We start from the raw sequence: 24,554 nt of genomic DNA, 5'->3' as shown, positions 1-24,554 counted from the left end.
TTAAGAAATGAATTAGCGTCCGGGTTCCCAAAAGAGTATTACTTTTTATTGTGAATATCGGTAGGGTTGATCCGTCTCACAGATAAAGATTCGTGAGACCGTTTTATAAGAGACCTACTCTTTAATTAATACGTGTTGAATCTAATTTGACAAATAATATAATCACTTGAAAAAATATTTTATATATATAAACAGAATTAATCAGTTCGAAAACTGGTTGGTACGAGTTTGTGGTGAAGTCAATGTGAAGAAATGGTTAAAAATCTGGTGAATGCTGATATATAATAATAATAATAATAATAATATCAGTAGAAAGATTGAAAGGGAGGCGAAACCGAAACGTCGTTGCATCGAAGACCGATCGATCTTGAAGATGTACGGCTACGCAGGCGTGAGCAGCGGCGACAGCAAGATGAAGGGCGGAAGCATTGACCTGGAATCCGGCGAGATGCTGTATCCTGGCATCGGGTATGGCGAGAATCAGCTGCGATGGGGATTCATACGCAAAGTCTACGGTATCTTGGCGGCGCAGCTCATCCTCACCACTGCCGTATCCGCCGTTACCGTTCTATACGCGCCGATCAATGATCTTCTCCGTGGAAATTCCGCCTTACTGCTTTTGCTCCTCTTCACCCCCTTCGTCTGTGAGCATTTCATTCATAAGACCTTCTTATTACTCTTCGATTTTGATTTCGCGCGTGTAGATTTCTATTGTGTTGTCCTCTATATATATATTTTAATTATTGTTAGGGGTTGGTTGATTCATAGACTTTTCTGGGTCAATTCCGGCTTTTATCCCTTGTTTTCCGATCTATCTTTCAATTGTGACCGGATTAATTATCCCCTTGGTTACACTTCTCCATCTCCCCTCCACCCCTGTCGTATGTGAGCATTTAATTGCCGAGTCAATTTTTTGTTTTCCCTCTGAATTTTTTTGATAGATACTCTTTCTAGTGGTATATGCAGAAGCATTTCATAGACACATAAATTGTGAGGTACATTTAGAAGGGTTGGTGTATAGTGTATTGCACTCTGGGTTTCGTGCTATGTTTTATCTGTATTTCAGAACATATGATATTGGTTTATTTGAAAAAACTTCAGGACATACACCATTGGAACAAGTTATCTGGCATTGGTGTATTGATTAAGCTTATGATTCATTTTTGTTGTTTTGAGGTCACTCCGCTAGGAAGATCTGTAATGGGGTTTGATTTGAAACTACGGATGGGCATGATTTGTTCTTTTTCTTGTTTTTAAGGTTTCGATTAATCTATCAATGGATACTAAAAATGAAGGATAGATGGTTAATCAATGTTACATGAGGAATGAGAAATGAATTATCGGTCTGCCTTTAGTTCCTCACAACATGAAATTAATCTCAGTTTTAGTAGTTCTATGCATACATGGAGCATAACTTTAAACCCTTTTTTTTTCTTTACACCATTGTATTTTTTTTAACTAATTCAAATATTGAATAGTGTTGTGGCCCTTGTTCGTGTATCAACAAAAACACCCATTGAACTTCATTTTCCTTGGGCTTTTCACTGCTTCCTTGAGTGTTACAGTTGGCGTTAGCTGTGCCAATACAGAAGGTTAGTAGTTATCAAATATAAGTTTCAAGTGAGACTTTATTGGATGTTTGCTTATCTTGCTAGCCTACCTTGTATTTAACTCTATTACAATCGAAGAGTTGTGCTTCAATCTCTATTTCAATTTACAGGAAGAATAGTGCTTGAGGCTTTAATCTTGACATCAGCAGTAGTTTCAGCTCTGACCGGATACACTTTCTGGGCTTCAAAGAAGGGCAAGGACTTCAGCTTTATGGGACCAATCTTGTTTACTAGCCTTTTTGTCTTGATTTTGACTGGTTTCATTCAGGTTGATCTCTCCCTCCCTTGGCCATTTCTTGTGTTGGTTAATTTGTTGCAACTCATTATCTGATGTACAATGTCTCTTATTGGGCATGCAGATGTTCTTCCCATTTGGATCAACCTCATTTGCCATCTACAGTGCAATGGGTGCCATAATTTTCTCAGGATACATAGTTTACGATACTTACAATTTGATCAAACGCTTCACATATGATGAATATATCTGGGCATCTGTCACCCTTTATCTGGACGTCCTCAACTTGTTCCTTACCATTCTGCGGATGCTAAGGCAGGGAGACAACTAAGGCTACGACGAATTATCTTGTGCTTAGTGGTTTTTGTTTGCAAATCAATTATGTTTTGTTTATCTACCGAGAGAGATTTGCATGTAAGTTGTATATCTCCCTTTGTTTGTTGTTTGTTATGCTACTCTACTAGCTATAATAAAATCAAACGTTATGAACGCAAAAAAGTGAAATTGGCTAAATAAAGACTTCACTCATTTGTATGTTAATTAGATTCATGTGTAACACGTTACTTGGGGTGTAATTTTATGTTCCACAGTTCTGACTTGCAAGTTAGACGCAAATATAACTGCACAAATGAAAGAAATCTCCTATTCTTCGTGGTTTGTGTCATTTTTAAGAATACTATATCTAAAGATTCGATGTTGTTTTCCATTAAACTGATGAAATATGCAAACGCACATAATGGGATGTCATCATATTCCTTATAAGATCATTATTGAGTATAGAAAGCCATAGCATGAGTTCTAGTTGTCATACATTTTGCAAATTAAACTTTACTTCCTGGAAACGTTCATTTTTTAATACTTGATACGTGCTAGATTACCTTTTACAAAAATTTCAACGATTGAATATATGGCCTGTATACAATAATTTGAGATATAAAAAAATTATATTATCCATATATTTCAAATTAATATCCACATATTGTTGATCTTTTATTATTTCATGAATCAAACTCTACTTAAATTGAACATTATACGTTAACTTCACATCCACTATACTCCTCGTTATTTAGAAGATGAGGCAAGAAAGACAAAAAAAACTGTCCAAGGCCTCAACTTTGAAATTCGCTGGGCAGCTTTATCTGTTAAAGCCACGAATTATAGCTCCGCTGTCAACCAAAAATTGCCTGTGGAGGCAAAGATCCAACTGTTGCTCAAGAAAGAAGGTGAAAGAAACAATGGGACTACTAACTCCGTGGAAACAACAAATCCTCACTCGCACGTAAGACCAAAATTCCAGCATACTGGAAAGGAATATGACGTTAACCCCGCAGCAGAACGGTGATAAACGAGACACCCAAAGCAAGCATAACTTCTATTTAGTATTTAGTTTGTACAAACTAAGTAAGATGCTCTTGCCGATGAACAAAGATCTTATTAATTATGCATCATAATATTATGAAAGAAGGTGATGAGAAAGAAATAAACCGAAAGATTCAGGATTTCCTATCACGTAAGGGAATCTGAGGACCATACTCCATTAAAGGAGGGAGATTGTAACACCTCAAAATTTTTGAGATGTTTTATCAAAATTTAATTAATGAATTAAATAAATAATAATAAATAAATCAATAAAAAATTTATTCTAGAAAAATTTTACATATATAAATAATTGTCTACACATTAATCTACTTAATGTCTAAAAGATTTAGAACGAAATAAAAAAAAAAATCCATCTAAATAATAAGTTACTTTTATTATTCTACAAATAAAACTACACACACATAAAATATGCTAATAATACAACTTAAATAAATAAAAACAATATATAATAAAACATTAAAAAATATTAAATAATTCAAAATTGTATATTAATAATAAAATTTAATTGATGATTAAGTGTCATTAATTTAATAGAAAATGTGTCAAAAATTTGATGGAAAATGTGTCACCAAATAAGCCAACACTTGACTATGGGTAGATGACTTGCTCTGATTCATTCTCTACTATAAATAGGCCTCATCTGATGTATTTCATCAAAAAAATATTTCGTGGGTTTTAGTGAGAAAATAACGATAGCAAAAATAGTGAAAATTAGCTAATCATCCCCAACAATTCTGAAAAATTTACACGTCATTTTTCCACCCAGAAACGCTTTGGAGAAAAAGATGTATCAAGATCATCAACCAGAATTTCGAAAATCGATTGAGACTGTGAAAAACGTTTCTGAAAATTTTACATATAAATCAATTCGATTACTAGATTATGCTCCTCATTTATCCTTCTTCTTGGACGAATTTTCCTTCGGTTTTAAATTAAAAGTTGTTCAAACTATTTCCTAGTTCACAAATGTATCGGCCAATCACCCAAGACAGTAAACTGAAGTACTTTTTGGTCGTCCAGAACAAGCTTGACAACCATTATAGTTTTTTTCAAATCTGCTATTGATTCGTTCCGAATTCTAAAAAGTGTTCAATTTGAAGCTTCTAGCGAATTATAAGATGCATCTTTTATAAAAATTATGGCCGTGTGTTGCAGCCAGAGCTCGGTCACGCGCGGAAAGACAGCCCCTTTGTTACACAGACCGACGAGTTTCTTGAATTTTCCGAATTCCGAATGATTCTGCACTATTTTTAGGCATTTATGGAAAGTTTGAAGATTTTTGGATATGAATTTTAAATGTTATGAATTTTCAAAATGTTAATCGAAATTACCCGGTACAAGTTTTGTACAAAAATGATTTTTAAAGATTCCAACACCTATTACCGATCATAAGCAGTGTTAAGTCACTCAAATTATATTATAGGAAAATAGCTTGGCTTGGGATTGAAATCGAGACTAAAGTAAGCTAGCGAGGTAAGGTTTTCCTACCGGTTCTTCAATAATAGAATTTGGTATTTGGCCTGAAATTTAGAGTAAAATTTATAAACAAATGATTTATTCATATATTACATCGTGTTGTACATGTCGCAAATTATTAGTCATATTAAACTGCAAATTTGAATTTCTGGATTTATTGGTTCCTGACTGTTTAACGATCAGCTATTACTGATTGAATGAATGAATGAATTGAGCCTGCACAATAATTTATGTACCATATTGCTAGTATGTTAGACAACACAGTTTCAGCCCGAAAAGTGAGTCCAATGAACAACATGTTTAAAATATGATATATAGTTCATCTGAACAATATGACTTCTATTTGAAAATGCGAGTTCAATTTGACTTGTAAATGATCAATTGTACAGATTCTACTCGAGTACGTGGAGAAAATTGTTACATCAAATTTTTGTGGGACCACCTCTTCATTATACAATATTCACTTCAGAGTCCTACAATCTCTTCATGTCACTTGATAAGATATTTTCATAATGATTTGTTACTACTTATACATATCATCTCATATTGAAATATTGTACTGATAAATTTTCTCTTTACTTGTTTAAATATATATGCCTAATTTCATTACCTCACTATCTTAATCTCTATTTTTCTTTCTATTTATTATAAATTCCAGATACAGGATATCAAGACTCCGAATATGATGATAATTGAGATTGAAATTGTTGGCTTAACAAGACTTTAACTATTCTATTTAATTCATAATTTTGTTATATTATGTAAATTAAATACTTGTACACGCTTCCGCTACTGAATGATAATATTAAAATTTGAGGGCCCCTCTAGTTATCACCAAAGTTCTTATACTATCAACCACAACCCATCAACAAGCATATACGTTGACCAAAATGATAAAAAAAAATTAATAATTGTTGAAAAATAATATTTAAAATGTGTGTATTGAATATTTGAATGTTGAAAATAAGAGTTGTAAATATTGAAAATTAATGTGTGATGATGTAGGTAATGTTGAATTTATTTTTGGATTATTTGTAAAGATTTTTTATAAATAGATCTCTCATTTGTGAAGAAAATCACAAGTGAGTAGAGAGAAAAATTTTATAAAGTGTGTAATTTGGTAAATTTTGAGAGTTTGAGATTTTTACTTTTTACCATAAATTTTTACTTTTTCACAACACGTTATCAGCACGAAGCTCTAAAGGTCCTCCATATTTTTCCAAGCTCCAAAACAGAAGAAAAAGGTAACAAAAGTAATAATATTTATTTTACTGTTTATTTATTGTGTATATATTTAATATATAATATAATGTTATAAATTTTTCAAAAACTTGTTATAAATCCTGGGAGGATGTTAAAACGACATCCCACACTCCCGGTAAGGGATACGACAAGTATAAAAGCCTATAAGATTTTTAAACAAAATAACTTATGACACCTCATTATAATAATGTGATATGATATACATAATTATTTAAACATGACTAATATTATATACATCATATTATTACCATAAAATTATACAAATACATACATTTATTTTTTTGTATACCAACGGTCATAAACGGTAACAAAACGGCTAGTTTTTGCCCTATAAATATGATCTCACAAACACATTCAATCACTCCAACTTTCTATTCTTCTCTAAACAATTATTCTTCATCAAATTTTCGAAGAAAAAAGAAGATGGCTTTCTGAATGTTATTTTTAATTATTTTGGTTATCATACTCACGAGTCTTGTATTTATCGGAGAATATCCTCATCGTGTGTTTTCTTTATTTTTACAAATATTTGTACTTGTTGTTTATCCATTACTTTGTATTGCAATATTCATTAACTAATAAAATGCATCGTAATTTTTTTTAGTACCACCATGTCAAACTTGACAAAGCTCGAATTCATTGCTCTTGATATTACGGGAAAAAATTATATGCCATGGACTCTCGATGCAGAAATGTATCTTGAGTCATTGGGTCTAAGTGAGACCATAAAAGAAAATGGCATATCGACATCACAAGAAAAGGCAAAAGCCATGATATTTTTGCGTCGACATCTCGACGATGGATTGAAATGTGAATATCTAATTGAAAAAGATCTCATGGCTTTGTGGAAGGGATTAAAAGAAAGATTCGAACATATAAGGGAAGTTATACTTCCGACCGCCAGGGATGAATGGAATACGTTGAGATTCCAAGATTTTAAAAGAGTCAGTGATTACAACTCGGCGATGTATAGAATAATCTCGCAATTGAAATTTTGTGGGCATGAGATTACTGAAATGGAAATACTTGAAAAAACATTTTTCACTTTTCACGCATCGAATATAACTCTACAACAACAATATAGAGTGAGTGGATTTTCGAGATATTCTGAACTTATCGCCTGTCTCCTGTTGGCGGAAAAGAATAATGAGCTGTTAATGAGAAATCATCAGGCACGACCCACTGGTTCAACGACATTTCCTGAAGTAAATGTCGTAAGCAAAAATGAATTTAAATTTGGAAACCAAAATCAAAGTTATAGACAAGATTTTGGTCGAGGACGAAATCGAGGTCGTGGTCGTGGACGTGTGGACGTGGATGTGGCCGTGGTTTTGAAAATAATCGAGATAGTTACTTTCATAACTCATCTCAAAAGAGTGTCCCAAACCATCCAAAGAAAAGACATCATGAAAATATGAGTGTTAATGAGAATCACTCAAAAAGATTTGAAAGTTCTTGTTTCAGATGTGGTACTCCAGAACATTGGTCCCGTATTTGTCGAGCCCATGAGCACATTTGTAAACTTTATAAAGAATCAATAAAGGGGAAAGAAAAGGAGACCAACTTCACTGAACAGAGTGAACCTTTTGAGTGATTCAACTCATTTTGATGCTGGAGATTTTCTGATTGATTTCTCAGACAATGATCAATTTGCTGGTGGAATAAATATGTAAAATATTTTATGTACCTGTATGATAATGTTTTATGGCGTGCTATATTTTTTACATATGTATTGTATTGTATTTTATTTTTATAAATATATTGTCAGTAATTTTATTTCATTGCATATTTTTTTGAGGTTCAAACATGGAAAATGCTATGAACAAAGCTGAAGTTTGCATACCCGATAGTGGTACAACGCACACTATCCTCCGAGATAAAAGATATTTCTTGGAACTAAAACCAACAAAAACAATGGTGAATACAATATCAGATCCTGTAGACTTGATTAAAGGATGTGGTAAAACACACTTTTTGTTACCTAATGGTACAAAATTTTTGATCAATGATGCTTTGTATTCACCACAATAAAAAAAAATTGTTGAGTTTTAGTGATATATATTCCCATGGGTATGATACTCAAACAATGAATGAATGGAATGAGAAATATATGTGTCTTACCATATACAAATTAGGAAAGAAATATGTAGTTGAAAAACTACCAATGCTACCTACTGGATTACATTATACATATATAAGTCCAATTGAATCAAACATGGTAGTTGATAATTCTTCAATACTGATCAATTGGCATGATCGATTAGGACATCCTGGTTCAACAATGATGCGAAGAATTATAGAAAATACACATGGTCATCCATTGAAAGACCAGAAGATCTTTCAGAATAATAAGTTTCAATGTAAAGCATGTTCTCTTGGAAAACTTATTATAAGACCATCACCAGTCAAAATCCAAACTGAATCGCCAATGTTTCTTGAACGTATTCAGGGTGATATTTGTGGACCAATTCATCCACCATGTGGACCATTCAGATACTTTATGGTATTGATTGATGCCTCCAGCAGATGGTCACATGTATGTTTATGTCAACTCGAAATGTTGCATTTGCAATATTACTTGCTCAAATAATAAAATTGAGGAATCAATTTCCCGATTATACAATCAAGAAAATTAGACTTGATAATCCTGGTGAATTTACTTCCCAGACTTTCAATGATTATTGTATGTCTGTGGGAATCATTGTTGAGCATCTTGTTGCTCATGTACATACACAGAATGGATTAGCTGAATCATTGATTAAACGTCTGCAAATGATTGCCAGACCAATGATTATGAAAACAAAGCTACCTATTTCTATATGGGGACATGCAATTTTACATGCTGCTTCATTAATTCGCATCAGACCAAGTGCATATCATAAATACTCCTCATTGCAGCTTGCATTTGGTAAAGAACCAGACATTTCTCATCTGAGAATTTTTTGATGTATGGTGTATGTGCCTATTGCACCACCGCAACGAAAGAAAATGGGACCTCGAAGAAAGATTGAAATTTATATCGGTTATGATAGTCCATCAATCATTCGATATCTTGAACCTCAGACAGGCGACGTGTTCACAGCATGTTTTGCTGATTGTCATTTTAATGAGGAAATCTTCCCAATGTTAGGGGAGAGAACAGAAACATACTGAAAAGGAAATTACATGGTATGTATCATCATTGTTACATCTGGATCCAAGAACAAAACAATGTGAAAAAGATGTACAGCAAATTGTGCACTTGCAAAGAATAGCAAATCAAATACCAGATGTATTTGCAAACACAAAAGGGGTAACTAAATCATATATACATGCTGCAAATGCCCCTGCTCGAATTGAAATTCCGAAGAAACAAATTGAAGATACTCATGATGTCATTAAACGCCTGAAGCGTGGAAGGCCAGTCGGTTCCAAGGATAAAAATCCTCGAAAAAGAAAATTCATAGAGAAACACGATGATCACAAAAGAGAAAATGATGTTCCTGAAGAAACACATGATAATCACAAAATATAGAATGATGTTCCTGAAGAAACACATGATGATGAAAATGTTCTGTCAGAAACACAAACTGACAAGAATCATGAAATATCTATCAATTACATTAATACTGGAAAAATATGGAACCGAAAAGATATAGAAGAAATTGATGATATATTTTCTTATAATGTGGCAATCGACATCATAAATGATAATGAAGATCATGAACCAAAATTTTTTGGTGAATGTAAAAATCGGCAGGATTGGATAAAATGGAAAGAAGCAATCCAGGTTGAATTGGATTCGCTAAATAAACGTAATATTTTTGGACCTATAGTCCTTACACTGTTGGATACAAATGGGTTTTTATTCGAAAGCGAAATGAGAAAAATGAAATAGTAAGATATAAAGCTCGACTTGTTGCACAAGGTTTTTCTCAAAGGCATGTAATTGATTATGAAGAAACGTATTCTCCCGTGATGGATGCAATTACGTTTCGTATTTGATTAGCTTGGCGGTATCAGAAAATTTAGAAATGCGTCTTATGGATGTTGTTACAGCTTACTTATATGGATCACTTGATAGTAATATATATATGAAAATCCCTGAAGGATTTAAGATGCCTGAAGCACAAAGTTCAAAACCCAGAGAATGTTATTCTGTGAAATTACAAAGATCATTTTATGGGTTAAATCAATCCGGCCGAATGTGGTATAATCGACTAAGTGATCACTTGATGAAAAAGAGATATGTAAATAATTCAATATGCCCTTGTGTTTTCATTAAGAAAACAACATCCGGATGCGTAATTATTGCTGTATATGTTGATGATTTAAACATCATTGGAATGAATAAGGAAATTCAAGAAGTTGTGTCATACTTGAAGGAAGAATTTGAAATGAAGGATCTTGGAAAAACCAAGTATTGTTTGGGTTTACAAATTGAACAAAAAGAATGTGAAATATTTGTTCACCAGACAAATTATACAAAAAAGATCCTTAAACGTTTTAATATGGATAAATCAAATCCTTTAAGTACTCCAATGGTTCTTAGATCATTAAATATAGAAAAGGATCCATTCCGTCCATGTGAAGATGATGAAGATATTCTTGGTCCAGAAGTACCATATCTAAGTGTTATCGGTGCCCTTATGTATCTTACAAATTGTACAAGGCCCGATATATCTTTTGCAGTAAATTTATTGGCAAGATTTAGCACATATCCAACAAAGAGACACTGGAACGGAATTAAACATATATTCCGTTATCTACGAGGAACGACAGACTTGGGACTTTTGTATTCAAAAGATGCTAATCCAAGTATAATTGGTTATGCCGATGCTGGATACTTATCTGATCCACACAAGGCACGTTCCCAAACTGGATATGTATTTACTCGTGGAGGCACTGCAATTTCTTGGCGTTCACAGAAACAAACGCTCGTAACAACTTCATCAAATCATGCCGAGATTATTGCACTACATGAAGCAAGTCGTGAATGCGTGTGGTTAAAATCAATGACCCAACATATCCAAATCTCATGCGGATTATCATTTGACGAGAAGCATGTGATACTATATGAAGATAATGCTGCATGTGTTGCTCAAATGAAAGAAGGATATATAAAAAACGACAGAACTAAACATATTCCTCCTAAGTTCTTCGCATTCACCAAGGAGCTTGAGAAGAATAAATATATTGATGTTCGTTATATTCAATCAAGTGAAAACTCATCAGATCTCTTCACAAAAGCACTTCCTACGACAATATTCAGAAAGCAAATATATAATATTGGGATGCGCAATCTACGAAATTTGTGAAGAATTGTTCGTGTCAACATGAGGGGGAGTTTATGTGACTGCACTCTTTTTCCCTTACTATGATTTTTATCCCAATGGGTTTTTCCTAGTAAGGTATTTAACGAAGCAGTATAAAAACACGTAATGAAGACAATCATTATGATCATCATCACAAAGGAGAGTGCTGAAAAATAATATTTAAAATGTGTGTATTGAATATTTGAATGTTGAAAATAAAAATTGTAAATATTGAAAATTAGTGTGTAATGATGTAGGTAATGACGAATTTATTTTTGGATTATTTGTAAAGATTTTCTATAAATAGATCTCTCATTTGTGAAGAAAATCACAAGTGAGTAGAGAGAAAAATTTTACAAAGTGTGTAATTTGGTAAATTTTGAGAGTTTGAGATTTTTACTTTTTACCATAAATTTTTACTTTTTCACAACAATAATAATCAAAATCTAAGGCATAATTTGTTGTGAAGGATAGATAAACCATTGATTAATTTCATATCCTCATTTCATTTAGTGTTTCCCGTGAGTTCTACAACAACTAGAGTTATACACCCTTCTCTTATCCATATACTTCAATTTGATATCCCGTATTATACATCATATATTATTTAATCCAATAAACCAAACAACGTCCATCTGTAAAACTAGGAGCAAGTCCACAACAGGTAATATTGCCATTACCTAAAAGCAGAACTTGAAACTCTGAAACACTAATGTTGGGCTAATTGAAACTCTTTCTTTAGAAAAAAAATGATTTCACTAATTATTCTAACAAATTTGGTATACTCTCACTCACTTCTAGAATCAAATAAATCACAAAAACGCATGGGAAAAATTCAAGGCCTACATTAGGTGCGACGCATTATCTAGAAAAGGAGTTAGTTAATGGTAATCCAACTTGTAGAGATCACAGTACAACATATTTATTTACAGGGTACACAGCCTTATTCCAAATTTTCAATCAGAAAAGAAGCTACAAAAACAGAAGAAAAGGCTATAGACAGATGGCTTTTTGGCCAGTTGCGGAACAGTTTATACATCTCAAGACCTCACACGATGGGTTATCTTTTTCTCGACCAAGTTGTTTGAAAGTTCTCTGGTGCACGATCATTCACTTAAATTTAGATATAGGCAAGGCTTAGCTTGGATACATAAAGGTTTGAAAAAATCATAAAAATACTGATATCACGTTAGGATGATCAATGCAGGTATATGGTGGCGGAAGTGCACCTAAGATTCAAGTTTTGCAAGCCGAGACACTCTCTCTATTTCCTTAACTATTAGTTCCTTTTCCTCTTCAAAATGGTCATCTTCGGCACCTGCATTAACACCAACACATTTAGCAGGTAAATGATGCATAGATGACAGTTAACGTGGAGGCGGTTTTCCTGTTTATAACAGAATCTGACTTAAGTCTCTGTACATAGTCTTGATTTATAGCAGTTATTCTTATTCCACAAGCTAAACGTTTGACTGATTTATGTGTACCTTTTCCAACAGAGAGATTGTAGAGCAGCTCTAACAGCCTTTCATGGTTTTTCGCGAGGATAACTTTAATATCTCGTGGTTTATTTGGGTTAGCTACAAAAACCTGCAGATGGAATAAGAAGATTAAGCGAAAATTTCATATGTACTGAGGTTTTTCCAGGTTAGGTACAAAAACGGGAAAAGCCTCTATGTAAGGTCCAAAATTAAAACGACGTAATCTAACTGCATGCAAATCTAGGGAAAATGGAAATAACTAAGTAAATGATTTTAATTGCTAAATTGATTATGTTTGATATGTTTATGTAGTTTTAAAGTAGTTTTCTACTTGAATGCATTAAAATGTATTTTTACAGGTTATTCGAGTTACGATCGAGGAACGGAGACTGAGGGCTGAAAATTGAAAAATATTTTTATTAAATAATTGTTTTTAATTATTTAAAATAAGGTTGATGTTTTTTGTTATTTTTGAAAATAGGGAGTTTCGAGGTGATTTTATACGCCGAGACGTAATTTTTATCGGTATTCGATTTTCAACAAAAAATATGAACGTTTTGACAACTCGCCTAATAATCTCACGAACTTTTCTAAACGAAATAATTTTTAAATACACAATTGGGCTTATTGGGCTTAGTATAGCTTACTAATGGGTCCAAGCTTGCACAAGTTATTTTATCAAATATTAAGTCCAAACCCTACCCTTTTATTTAAATATACACGCCCCCTTCCCCTATTTTCACAAGACTCCTTTTCCCTTCAATTATCACACGGCACACACGAATTGTAGTAAGGAAAGCTTCGGTTCTTGAGGGATTTCAGCCTAGGGTTTTCTCGTTGCCGTTCTTCGCATCGTCAACGGATTTTCGTGCGTAAAATACGCAAAGGCACGCCATAATTCTTCTTTTTCTCATCTATCACACCCTAATATGCATTTGACTATGATTTGCATGAAAAACAAGTTACCCTTTTTTTTATTTTCGTTTTTATGCAAAACATGTGTTTTAAAGTATGATATTTGATCCAAAAACATGATTTATGGTTACATGAAGGGGCTGCCATGTTATAGGATCAAGATGGGTTGTTTTTACACAAGTCTAAGGGTCCTAAGATGCACGAGATAGGCTGCACTCGAACTAAGAACAAGCTGGAATCGTTTATTGCATGTTTTGGGTCAAGGCTCGGTTTTGAGGGAACCATGGTACATGGTTTGGCTTTGGCGTGACCAGGGCTGGGCTGGGACATGGTTGCGTCAGGAGAGGAGTCCTACCCACGCTAGGACTTGAGTACAGCGGCTGGGAAGGAGTCTTAGCAAGCTAGGACTCTTCCCGAGCCATCGCGCGGGTGTGCAGCTCTGCGCCAGGGGACAGGGCTCGGCCAGGGTGGTTAGGGCTGGGCTAGGCTAGGTCTCTAGGGTCCTGAGAGGGTGCACGAGGAGCTGGGTCAGGGGCTGGCTCGATGGTTAATGTTCTAGCCAAGTTACAAGAGTCCTAGTGCACATAGGGTTCTCGGCCGCAGCTTTCTTCTGATATGGGTGGCTTCGGCTTGGGCTAGGGTCGAGTCCTAGGGGTCCAGTAGGGTCCATAGAGGATTGGGAAGGGCTTGGCTCGGGGTGGCTCTGGTGCGGCTCGTGGAAAACATAAGATGGCTCGAGGGCTTTAGCTTAGGGTTCGAAAATTTGGTTTAAATGTTTAAGGCTGGAACCATGGGTCCACGGGAGTAGTTCATAGTTCACAAGGGTAGATTAAGTGATTAAAAGTTTATGTTTAAAATTTGAGAATTTTATATTAAGGTTTGAATTAATTCGGGAATTAAACGCTCCGCAAATTAATAATTAAAGAGTAATTAGAAAGCCAATAATTTAAGCTAAATAAAAATATGAGAAATTTAATTTAAGTTAAAATAATTATTTGGGAAGGTATAGAGTCAATGAAAGTAAGAAAAAGTCAAAATCGAGGAATTTTACGTCTAGGGGTAAAACGGTAATTTTGCATCTAGAAATTAGTAGACGTCATGGCAGTGCTCTGAATTCTGTTTATATGTTAAAATGTTTATGGAATTTTATGATATAATGTTGACGCTAAAAAATGTGTTGCATGCTTGGTTAAAAGAAAAATGATATTTATATGCATGATTTTATAAAGTGATGGAAATATGAAATGTTGAAGGAAGTGAAGTAATTGTGACTAATACGAATACGATGATATGTTAATACGTAAGGCTAAGACTCAGTTGACGGGTGAGAGTTTCGCTGATGTCCCCGCCGCCCAATACTATGGTTACATGTAGATGGATCCATCGAACCCTTAATATGAAAGTCAAAATTAACGATCTGAATTCAACGAAAAAGGAATACATATACGTTTATGATGGATATGAATATATTGATGATGATATGAAGATGTTTAAGTTTATGCATAATTATGAAATGTTATTTTAAGTAAAAATATTTTCACTGTTGTATGTGATATGTATAGGTATTATTTGTTATCAAGAATATGGTTTGCTGAGTTTTTAGACTCACTAGGTGTGATCGATGCAGGTGAGTATGATGTTGATGGTAGTGGAGGTCTTGATGGTTGATATTACTGGACTGAAGGTACACATAACCCGAGGATCAGCGCTAGTTTTCCGCATTTATGATTTTAAGTTTATGTTAAATATTTTTTACGACTTTTATTTATGTTTTTGAGTGATTTTTGAGAGGTTGATAGTGTTAGTATATTTTAGAAATAATGATAGTTTAGGTTTGGCAAAACGTGTGACGATTTTTTGTTTTGAATTCCTTCATTTGATTTTTCAAATATAGTTGGTTGTTTTATTTTTAAAATGGTGCAAGATATGTTAAAGTATATATATATATATCTATTTTATTCGGCCAAATCGTGTAGGATAGGAAAAAAATTCTGGTATTTTTAAAGCAAGACGAGTAGTGGACGTTTCACTCTCAATGAACTTTCTCTCTAGAGTCTCGACTCTCGACCAAGACAGATGAGAATTGTTATACTGCCAAGTATTAAACTCATTATACAAGATTCAGAGTTATAACTTAAAAATCTGCTGAACGAATTTGAGTTTCAATCCAGATGCATTAAATTTAAGGAATCCAAAAGCCAAAATTTACAAAGAAAACTAAGTACTTGAGAAAATTGCTGGTGAGAAAATATAATATGTTTATTACCTTGAAAATATGAAAGGCAGATATTTGGATGTTTTTGCTTGAATCCTGTACAGAATTTCAGCAGAAGAATATTAGATGTGGTCTCTTTTCCGCGATAGCATTTGTCTCTAACCTCTGAGGCATGTAATCAAAGCTTCACTAGCACGGGGTGTTCTAACTTGATATGCAATTTTCATGTATCAAACCTAAAATTTTAATAGGACAACCGGACATTTCATAAAACGACTGTAAAGAACTAGAAACTAAATAAACACAATTTCAAATATATTTTCTTCCTTTCTAGATTATTTGTGGTCAGGGGTGGAAAATGAATCAAGTTCAACTTGTGACCTTTTCGAACTGGCACAAATATTATTTGATTTGTGTTCGAAATTATTGAACATTATCATCAAACTTGTGTCAAAATTATTTTCTTCGAGAGGTTATTGGCTTTAATGTCTTTTTAATAGCTGCATTTAATATTAGTCGAGCTCATGAATTCAAGCTGTGCTTCGAATTTTTGTTTGCCAAAATTCAATGATTAACTTCAAATCAAAAGAATCAAACTTTAATTCAAATTCTACGCCAAGCCAAACTCGATCTTAAAATAGTTCAATTTTAGATCTGTGAGCCAACCAAAAAAATTTGATCTCGAGTTTGAATTCAACAAAAGGGGTAATACTAAACCCTACTCAATTTGCACCTCTATTTACGCTAGATTTTACATTAATATGTAACAACAAACAATTAAAAGTAACTGCCAGAAGGCTCGTAATATCCCCATGGTGGTCAAAGGCATGTGATGATTTACGTCTGCTCACTATCTAGAAATATTTCAAAGAAAAAATAATAATATTTATTATTATCTGCTCACGCACTTCAGGGTAGAGTCATGCCAAAAGTAGTAACGCGGGAAACCATATTCAGCATAGCAAATATCATAGTTTCTTTATGCAACTAAAGTTCTTAATCATTTTCCATATAATTACAAAATCTTACTACCATCTGGCATCAGGAAGGATAACTATGAATTACCTTCAACAAGGTCATCATGACTTTTAAATGGCGAACCTCCGCGATGTATCTTTTCATTATTTGAGAATTTGGAGATTCCAAAAGAAATTCGGACAGAAGCTAAAGTCCATTGCAATTACAATGTCAATACAAGTAACAGCCAGAAGAAGAAACATGAGCTGATTTAAGCAGTTAAGTACTAACCTTCAAAGACTGCCTTCTAGTCACATAGTTAGCCGATGTCAAGAGCTTTTCATATTGCTCAAAAAACTGAAGATACGAGTTTCATTATGTTATTAAGATGTGTCAAAAACAAGTATCAAGATACACGTGCACACAATACATGATTTTGACTGTAACATAATATAGGTCAAATTAAACTTCTTCAACCTTGAAGGAATTCAATAACTAAATTCTCTCGCACACTACTCCAAATAAAATAAGGAAAGAGATGGAGAAACCTCGTTGTAGTGAGTAGTCAGATACTCAGAAACTGCAGATGCATGTTTAGTGAGCAGATCCTGGCAAGTTTACCTCTATATTCAATATTGTGAAAAATAGAATAAAATAGTTTAAATAGATGAAGTATGTCCGGAAAATATATAAAAGATATGTAACCTTGAATGTAGAAAATGCATCAGAGGTAACATCAAAATTAGGTAGCTCAACAAATTTGAAGAACAACTCAAAGCTGGGAGACTCCAATATGTATCTGAAATAAGATTTGTGGTTTTCTTGTTGTGAAAACTCTGCAATATAAAACAGGACCTTGTATACTTTCCTTTTTTTCACCTCTTGAGAAACATTAAATTAAGAGCTTTTAGGACACAAAGGAAAAATTAAAAGTACACGTCTTACTTTGCAAGTGTTGGAAACTTGATGCATTCTCTAAGCATATTCCCACAGTTCAGAGCAATTTCCTTGTTGTCATAGCTGACATCCAAACCAAATACATAGGTCTCATTAGTCAAGACAGCATTATTGACTAACACGGTTACGTAAAACTTCATTTACCAAATCAAGATACTCATAAAAAGGCTATTAAAAGACAAGTTGAGGAGCTGTTTTCTGAATATCGAGGATCTCACCAAACAACGAGGAAGTCAAGCAGTTCCAAATGATTCTCCATGTATTGTACACAACAATGTGTTGAATCAACCTTTTGTTTAAGCAATATAGACCAACAGTGGACTAAAAATTTCCTGGTCTGAGATATCAAACTATTTGATAAGTATGGAAACATAAAATACATTTACAACCTTCTATAATTTTGTTCGTTATTACTTTATACACTTACTTCCCATCCCAGAATTGGTAACTTGTGGAACAGAAGAGAAATAATATCTTCATCACAGATTTCAACTGTGAGTTGAAGGATTTGATCTGCACTTGGCTCGACTTCTCCATCTCCTGACAACATAGTTTTCATTGCAGTCGTGTTCTTCTCAACTTCCTCCAAAGCCTACGGCAAAGTGAAAATAGAAAGACGAAGAAAACAAGTAATCCTGTATATCAAATATCACAACCACAGAAACAACAAAAGTCTGTGAATCCTTATGAGCAGGACGCTGGACGCCAAGACCCAGATCTAGATATGCATAAAAAAGCCAGAATTATAATGATAAACTGATTGTTTTCCATTCACTTCCGCATTCTAGATTCATCCACTTGACACCACCTTTCCTAAGCTAAGACCCACTCAAAGCGAACAATAAATCAGTTCCTCGTCACAATGTCTGACGCAATAAACTAAGAAATATGTATTGAGATGTTATAAATGTTCCGTATTCATTAGTTATTTTAAGTTTCAATATGCCATAACTTCTTTATCGTGCAAATAGGATCACAGAAAACTTCTATCAATCTAGACTTGACTTAAACAAGTTAATCGTATAAATTAAATTCAAGCCCTGATGTTAATTTTTTTCCAATAGAAAATTAGAACTTTCTCATTAATATTACGACACAAAGGGTTATATTTCTTTGACCACTAGAATTAAAAGAAATAAAATTTGTTAAAAAATTTAGTATCATAACCGAATAGGGACCGGAATGTCCAAGTGAACCGGTATAGCTCCAACAGAACCATTGTTCTAGAACCAGCATCCGTTTTGGAACCGTGGTCAAATCTATGTCAATCACCAACAAAGGAGAACTAAAGCCAACCCTGACAACGAATTACGTGCTATTTAACTAGTGGTGAAGCTCAAATTTTTGAGTCCATAGTCCACCAATAAGGCAGCTTTAACAGTCCTTACGCCTTCGACAGGGAAAAAAGAACAATAGAAGTTCTAGCATTTCCAATTATTTTTCCAAAACATTTCACTTGATGCAAAATATTAAAAATAACATACTGGCAGCGTGCAACACCAAACTACATCCAATTTGCAAAGGCGGGTCCTTTGTCTGTTTCAATGAAGAAAACGAATCTAACATAAATAATTTCGCATCACAACACTATAAACTACCCCCCCCCCCCCCCCCCCAAAAAAAAAAAAAAACAAACAAACAAACAAAAAAACAAACTACATTTTTGATAGAATTAAACAGTTCAATTATTCCACCACAATCCTTAAAATATACAGAAAGATTCCACCTTTTCCAGGGCTTTGACCTCAGCCACGGTTTTGGAGTCGAGTGCCATTAAACTATCCTTGATCGCCTTTGCTAATTCCTGAGGGGTTTTAGGCCTCGATTGCTTGAAAAATGAGAATGACATTTGCCTTCAGCTTGAAGTTACGGACTTTACTGATGATTTGATTGAAATTCTAGCGATCGGTTTGAATTCTCAGGCACTTTATGTGGGATTTGGGAACAAGGGACTTTTTGCGTTTGGGTTTTTGATTGATTCGATCGATGATTGCTGCAGTTGTGCGGATTTCGCGTGTTTCTACAAAATAGCGCGAAACGCTGCCTAATTCAGTCTAAACGCTAAATCGCATTTTTTATTTTAGCCTTTTTAAAATTAAATTTATAATTTAATTTTATAAAAGTGCTCATTTATTTCTTATTTAATTAATAAGGGGAAATTTGTAATCACTCCTTATTTCTATTATCAACTTTCTCCTCACTCCCCATATATCTATTTATTTGTTTTAACTCCCTAATTTTCTAAAATTTTCAAAAACATCCTTAAATTCCATGATTTTGGTACGTGACATTGTTATACCTATCGAGCATGTTTTTAAAGACATATAGTCTCAAAACATACGGCTACGCAAGGTTTTCAATCTATATATCATGCTCAAATAATCGATTTTTTATATAAAAGGCTCATCATGCTTCCGTATAATAGATCGAACAATTTACCTCTTTGACCAAAGTGTCGTCCGGTTATATCCACCGGGTTTTACAGACTGCTCCTCACAGCCTAACCATGCAGTCGCAACAGATGGTTCTTGACGCAGATTGCTTCAACAGCACCTAGTACAATCCTGTTTCGTTTTCTACCTTAGTGTGTATAGTAAAATAGTTCAATCTAAAAATAATACATGAGAGTGACAAAAGTCTTGGTTCTTTTTTATTCAAACATAACAATTTATTAGGTTACTATTAACCTCCTGTAGAGGAGAAGAAACTTGTTTAGCTACTTACAGTAGCCAAACTCACAGCACACATAAACTTGATAGAGAAAATACTACAATTGTTTTGAAGAAAAACGAAGAGGTTGAGTGATGTCTTCATCTTCTCTCTGTCATCTTATTTATAGAAGCCCTTTGGATTTGAATCCCGGACTTCAATTCTTGGCATAACTTTTCTTTAATGCCTCCCAGCTGTGGTTGGCATTATCTCTTGAGTGGTTGAGTGGTCCCTCCACTTGAATTGTCTTCTTCCTAGATTATTAATCTAGAAACAGCTCGTTCTTCTGACCTTATCTCCTGACATAACCAATAGATATGTGTTTGTATTATATCAGCTGAGATCTTGTTTCCTTCTTCTTTTAACAGTTTGTAGAGATCTTTAATATTCATCAGCTGCTTTCTTATTCTTTTGATGCGTATTTTAGAAACTTTTAAATATGTATAATACATTTTTCTTCAAGTTTCGACTTTGTTCTTGTGTATTTTTATTGGTTCTCATTTACTCTATTTATAGTTGTAATTGGGTCCCATTTTCCTTGTTTAGTGAGTGAGTCACATGCCCAATATCTTTTGTCAGGGAATCTTTTGCTTTTATTATCCCCAAGGAAAAGTTATTAGGTTCACATGTCCACTTATTTTTGTCGATGAATCTTAAACTTTTGATGTCCCCGAGGAAAACGTGATTGTGGTCCTTCACCACTTGGTCCTGTTTCTACAAGATACTTCCCTTCTGACCGAGGTCTAAAGCCCTTGCCAAATTCTGGCTCTTTTTGATTCGGGCACTCTGGACAGATCGGTTGTGACCATCTTCCCACATGAGCCATATTGCAAAATTTCTGCCGAGTTTCTTTATTCCCCGGCAGCTTGCTATTCCACAGAAGATTTATTTTCTTCTCGAATAGATCTTCTGCAAAAGTTGTGTTTTTTCCTATCATAGTAATTAACAGTAATGATCCGTTTACTGAATTATGATAAAATTTAAACGGAAACTTGACTTTTTCTTTCTCAGTTAGACAGACCCATAAACCCCATGCTCTTTTGTTAGAAATATCGTCTTCAGTAATTGAAGAAACAAGGGGTGTTTTTTCTGACGGAGGATCCTTGATAAATTTTTGAACATTTGTATCTGGCCTCCTTAGCTTGATAAAATGAAAGGCTTTGTGAGATTTTTTTCCTGCTGGTTCTGGTGCTGTACTGAAAAAATATAGCTCTAGAATATCTCCTCTTGACAAATAATCGTTATTAGCCCAAGTGATATGAATCTGACTAGGCACTGTGTGCAAATGTTTGGGGGAAGATTTAAGTGGCGTTGTTGTTTTGGACTTTCAAGCTTGATTGTGATTAAAGATGATGAATCAAGCATATTTAAGCAAGTGGTTGAGTTCAACAAAGAATATAATGAAGGAGTTCCGAACAACCAAGCATGTGAGTGCGAAATGGTCCGAGAGTACAGCGGTTGACAAGCACCAGCGCAAGAAGACGCGCAGCGGCGCGCGCGCAGGACAGAACAACGCGCGCCACCGCACCACAAGTGGCGCCCCCGCGCCACAACCGGCGTTGCCGCACGTGGCTTCCTAGTTAAGAGCAGATCATGTGCACACAGCCGAGCAGAATGACAGCACAGGCCGTGCGACCGCGCGTAAAGTCGCGCAGCCGCGCGCCCATGCACGCGCCACAGCGCGTAATTCGGCGCCACCGCGCGCCTTGACAGAATCTCGTGCGCCACCGCGAGATCACGCGCTACCGCACGACCTTTCGTGTCAAAATTGTTAGCTACTTTTATTAAACCTTTTCACACAACTTTTCTTGTATTTTATTGTTTATATAATGCATTGTAAGGACCATGAACGAAAACAATTGAATGATATATCAAAGTTCTTGAGATTTCTCTCAAATTTACAAGGCAAAAGCTTTGTCTTCAAAATCAAATCAAACTTATCAAAGATTGCATCTTTGTGGCGTTTGTCAATTGTTTTTCGCACGGATTGTCAAAACAAGTTCTTTGAAGGTTCGTTTGAAATTCGATTGTTTTTTTTATCGTTGATATTTGTTGTTAAATTATAATCGCTTAGAGGTGAATATCACAAATCGTTACTTGTTTCAAAAGATCGGGACAACTTAATCGATTCTTGTTCGTTATTGAATTGAGGGCTCAATTTCAATAATCGTGTTTGCTTTTCATTCGTACGAGGATTCGTATCACCAAGTTTCATGAACAACTTCATAGACCCATTTTGGTAGATCTGAAATTTCTGGGAAGCTTGGTGATGTGGTATAAATTGAGGCAAGAGCCCTGAATTCATACCAATCTTCGACCTCCTTTGGATATGAATTTGGTTTCATCCATACCCTATGATATTTTCTTGCAACATCAACACTGATAGTAGTTGGGTTAATGTCTACTCTTGTTTTCAATTTCTCCTAATTTTGTTGGTAGACCTGTAATGGAGAAATTGTAGCTTCATTAGTACCAACCTTAGATTTACCCTTGTCAGTATTCGGTTTAAGGTTGATCTTTCCCTCTTCAATCCCCGAGGTGAAGGGTTGACTTGAGGACTCGAAATAAGGATCTGAAATCTCAATTTTTGTTTCAGCCGACTCATCTGGAGATGATCCCTACTTAACATTTGTGCTAGGGGTATTTGAATCCCCTGCTCCAGGTATAGAGTCATGTACTCGAAAACTCTCCATTTGGGAAACCAATGGCTTCCCAATACCTTGGAGGATAGGCCTTTGCATTACATACCATAACCGAGTATAAGCCTATAAACATCATGTAATTCGATCAGAGACAATTCTTTTATCGACTTGTTGTAGTTTTCCCGCAACTTCTGCGTTTAAGACCAGCCTGTTAAACTCGTTTTGAAGCATTTCAAGGTGTTCCCTCAAATGCCTCTGCATCTTGATGATGACATCGATATCACCGTTGTTCATCTCTTGTTAAAAATCTGCAAGAATATTTTCATGATATTTTATTATCAGAATATCAAAAATATAATTCTGACATAGTGTTTGCCATCTTAATAATCTGGCCTTCTCAGGTTTAAACTCAACTATATTCCTTAAGAAAGCTTTTACTTGTGTATTATCAACTTTTAAAGTAAATTTTTTTGCGAGTAAAAATAATGGTCATTTTTCAAAAGCCCTTTTTACTGCATAGAATTCTTTTTCGTTGATATTTCATCTTATGGCTTCCGCATCTGAGAATAGTCCATTGCAATATATGCATGGTTGTTCTCCATCTGGAGTGAGCTTTGTTAAGACTGTTGCCCACCAATGGTAACTGGCATCCGTATATAATACTAGAGGAATAACCATTTTTGGAAGATTTTTACAAATCTCCTTTAGTTGAGTAAATCTATGTGTGTGTTCTTTTGTCCATATAAATTTCACATGTTTTTTCAGTAATAGACTGAACATTTTTCTGTGTTTTGCTAGGTTTTTAATAAACATCCCAGCAAAATTAACAACTCCTAGAAAACTTTGAAGTTGTTTCTTTTCTTTTAACTCGTTCGAAAAATTTTGCACTTTTTCTACTATATGATCTTGCAAAATTATTCATGACTCATCGATTTCTATTCAGAGAAAATCAATCTTTCTTGTGGCAATGACTGCTTTCTTTTCTGATAGAACCAGTCCTTCTTTTTTGCAAATATCAGAGAAAATCTCTAAATATTTAATATGTTCTTCCATAATTTTAGATGCAATTAACACATTGTCAATATAGACAAACATACACTTAAAATAATCTTTAAATAGATTATCCATTTTATTTTGAAATATCTGGGGTGAATTAGTCAACCTCATTGGTAATACTTCCGATATATAGTGTCCTTGTGGTATAGAGAAAGTTGTGAATTTCTTGCTTTCTTCCTGCATTCGAATCTGGTAAAATCCAGGTTACAATCGAAATTAGAGAATATCTTTGTGTTGCGTATGCAACTAATTAGATGTTCTCTGCTAGTTATAAAATACCCATCAAACTCCAAAATCTAATTAATTTCTTGATAATTAATGACTAATCTGGGTTTGTTCCTTTTTATTTTACCATGATTTCTTA

At 34.4% G+C, this 24,554-nt stretch overlaps 2 protein-coding genes across 5 annotated transcripts; one reads left to right on the top strand and one right to left on the bottom strand.

Annotated features, from left to right (window-relative positions):
- The first annotated feature begins 266 nt into the window (after window positions 1-266).
- On the top strand, window positions 267-2,385 carry LOC142554968 (BI1-like protein). The gene is made up of 4 exons (XM_075665582.1): window positions 267-644; window positions 1,479-1,592; window positions 1,721-1,878; window positions 1,970-2,385. The coding sequence occupies exons 1-4, from the start codon at window positions 272-274 to the stop codon at window positions 2,174-2,176; spliced, it is 852 nt and encodes a 283-aa protein (XP_075521697.1). The 5' UTR covers window positions 267-271; the 3' UTR covers window positions 2,177-2,385.
- Window positions 2,386-12,105: 9,720 nt separating this feature from the next.
- On the bottom strand, window positions 12,106-19,818 carry LOC142554966 (uncharacterized). 4 transcript variants are annotated; one of them, XM_075665578.1, is made up of 12 exons: window positions 19,510-19,818; window positions 18,211-18,375; window positions 18,002-18,120; window positions 17,772-17,846; window positions 17,532-17,625; window positions 17,375-17,434; window positions 17,118-17,183; window positions 16,935-17,033; window positions 15,921-15,965; window positions 12,746-12,848; window positions 12,488-12,576; window positions 12,106-12,371 (listed from the first exon to the last, which is right to left on the bottom strand). In XM_075665578.1, the coding sequence occupies exons 1-11, from the start codon at window positions 19,630-19,632 to the stop codon at window positions 12,488-12,490; spliced, it is 1,038 nt and encodes a 345-aa protein (XP_075521693.1). In that variant the 5' UTR covers window positions 19,633-19,818; the 3' UTR covers window positions 12,106-12,371. The 4 variants fall into 4 exon arrangements, with proteins under 4 accessions (XP_075521693.1, XP_075521695.1, XP_075521696.1 ...); XM_075665580.1 differs by adding an exon at window positions 19,268-19,370 and having other exon boundaries at window positions 12,108-12,576; window positions 19,416-19,818; XM_075665581.1 differs by adding an exon at window positions 19,268-19,319 and having other exon boundaries at window positions 12,108-12,576.
- Between the last annotated feature and the right edge of the window lie 4,736 nt (window positions 19,819-24,554).

Source organism: Primulina tabacum, chromosome 9, assembly GCF_025594145.1.
Source record: "Primulina tabacum isolate GXHZ01 chromosome 9, ASM2559414v2, whole genome shotgun sequence".
In the NCBI taxonomy this organism is placed as follows: Eukaryota; Viridiplantae; Streptophyta; class Magnoliopsida; order Lamiales; family Gesneriaceae; genus Primulina; species Primulina tabacum.
This window is presented reverse-complemented; position numbering and strand designations above follow the sequence as displayed.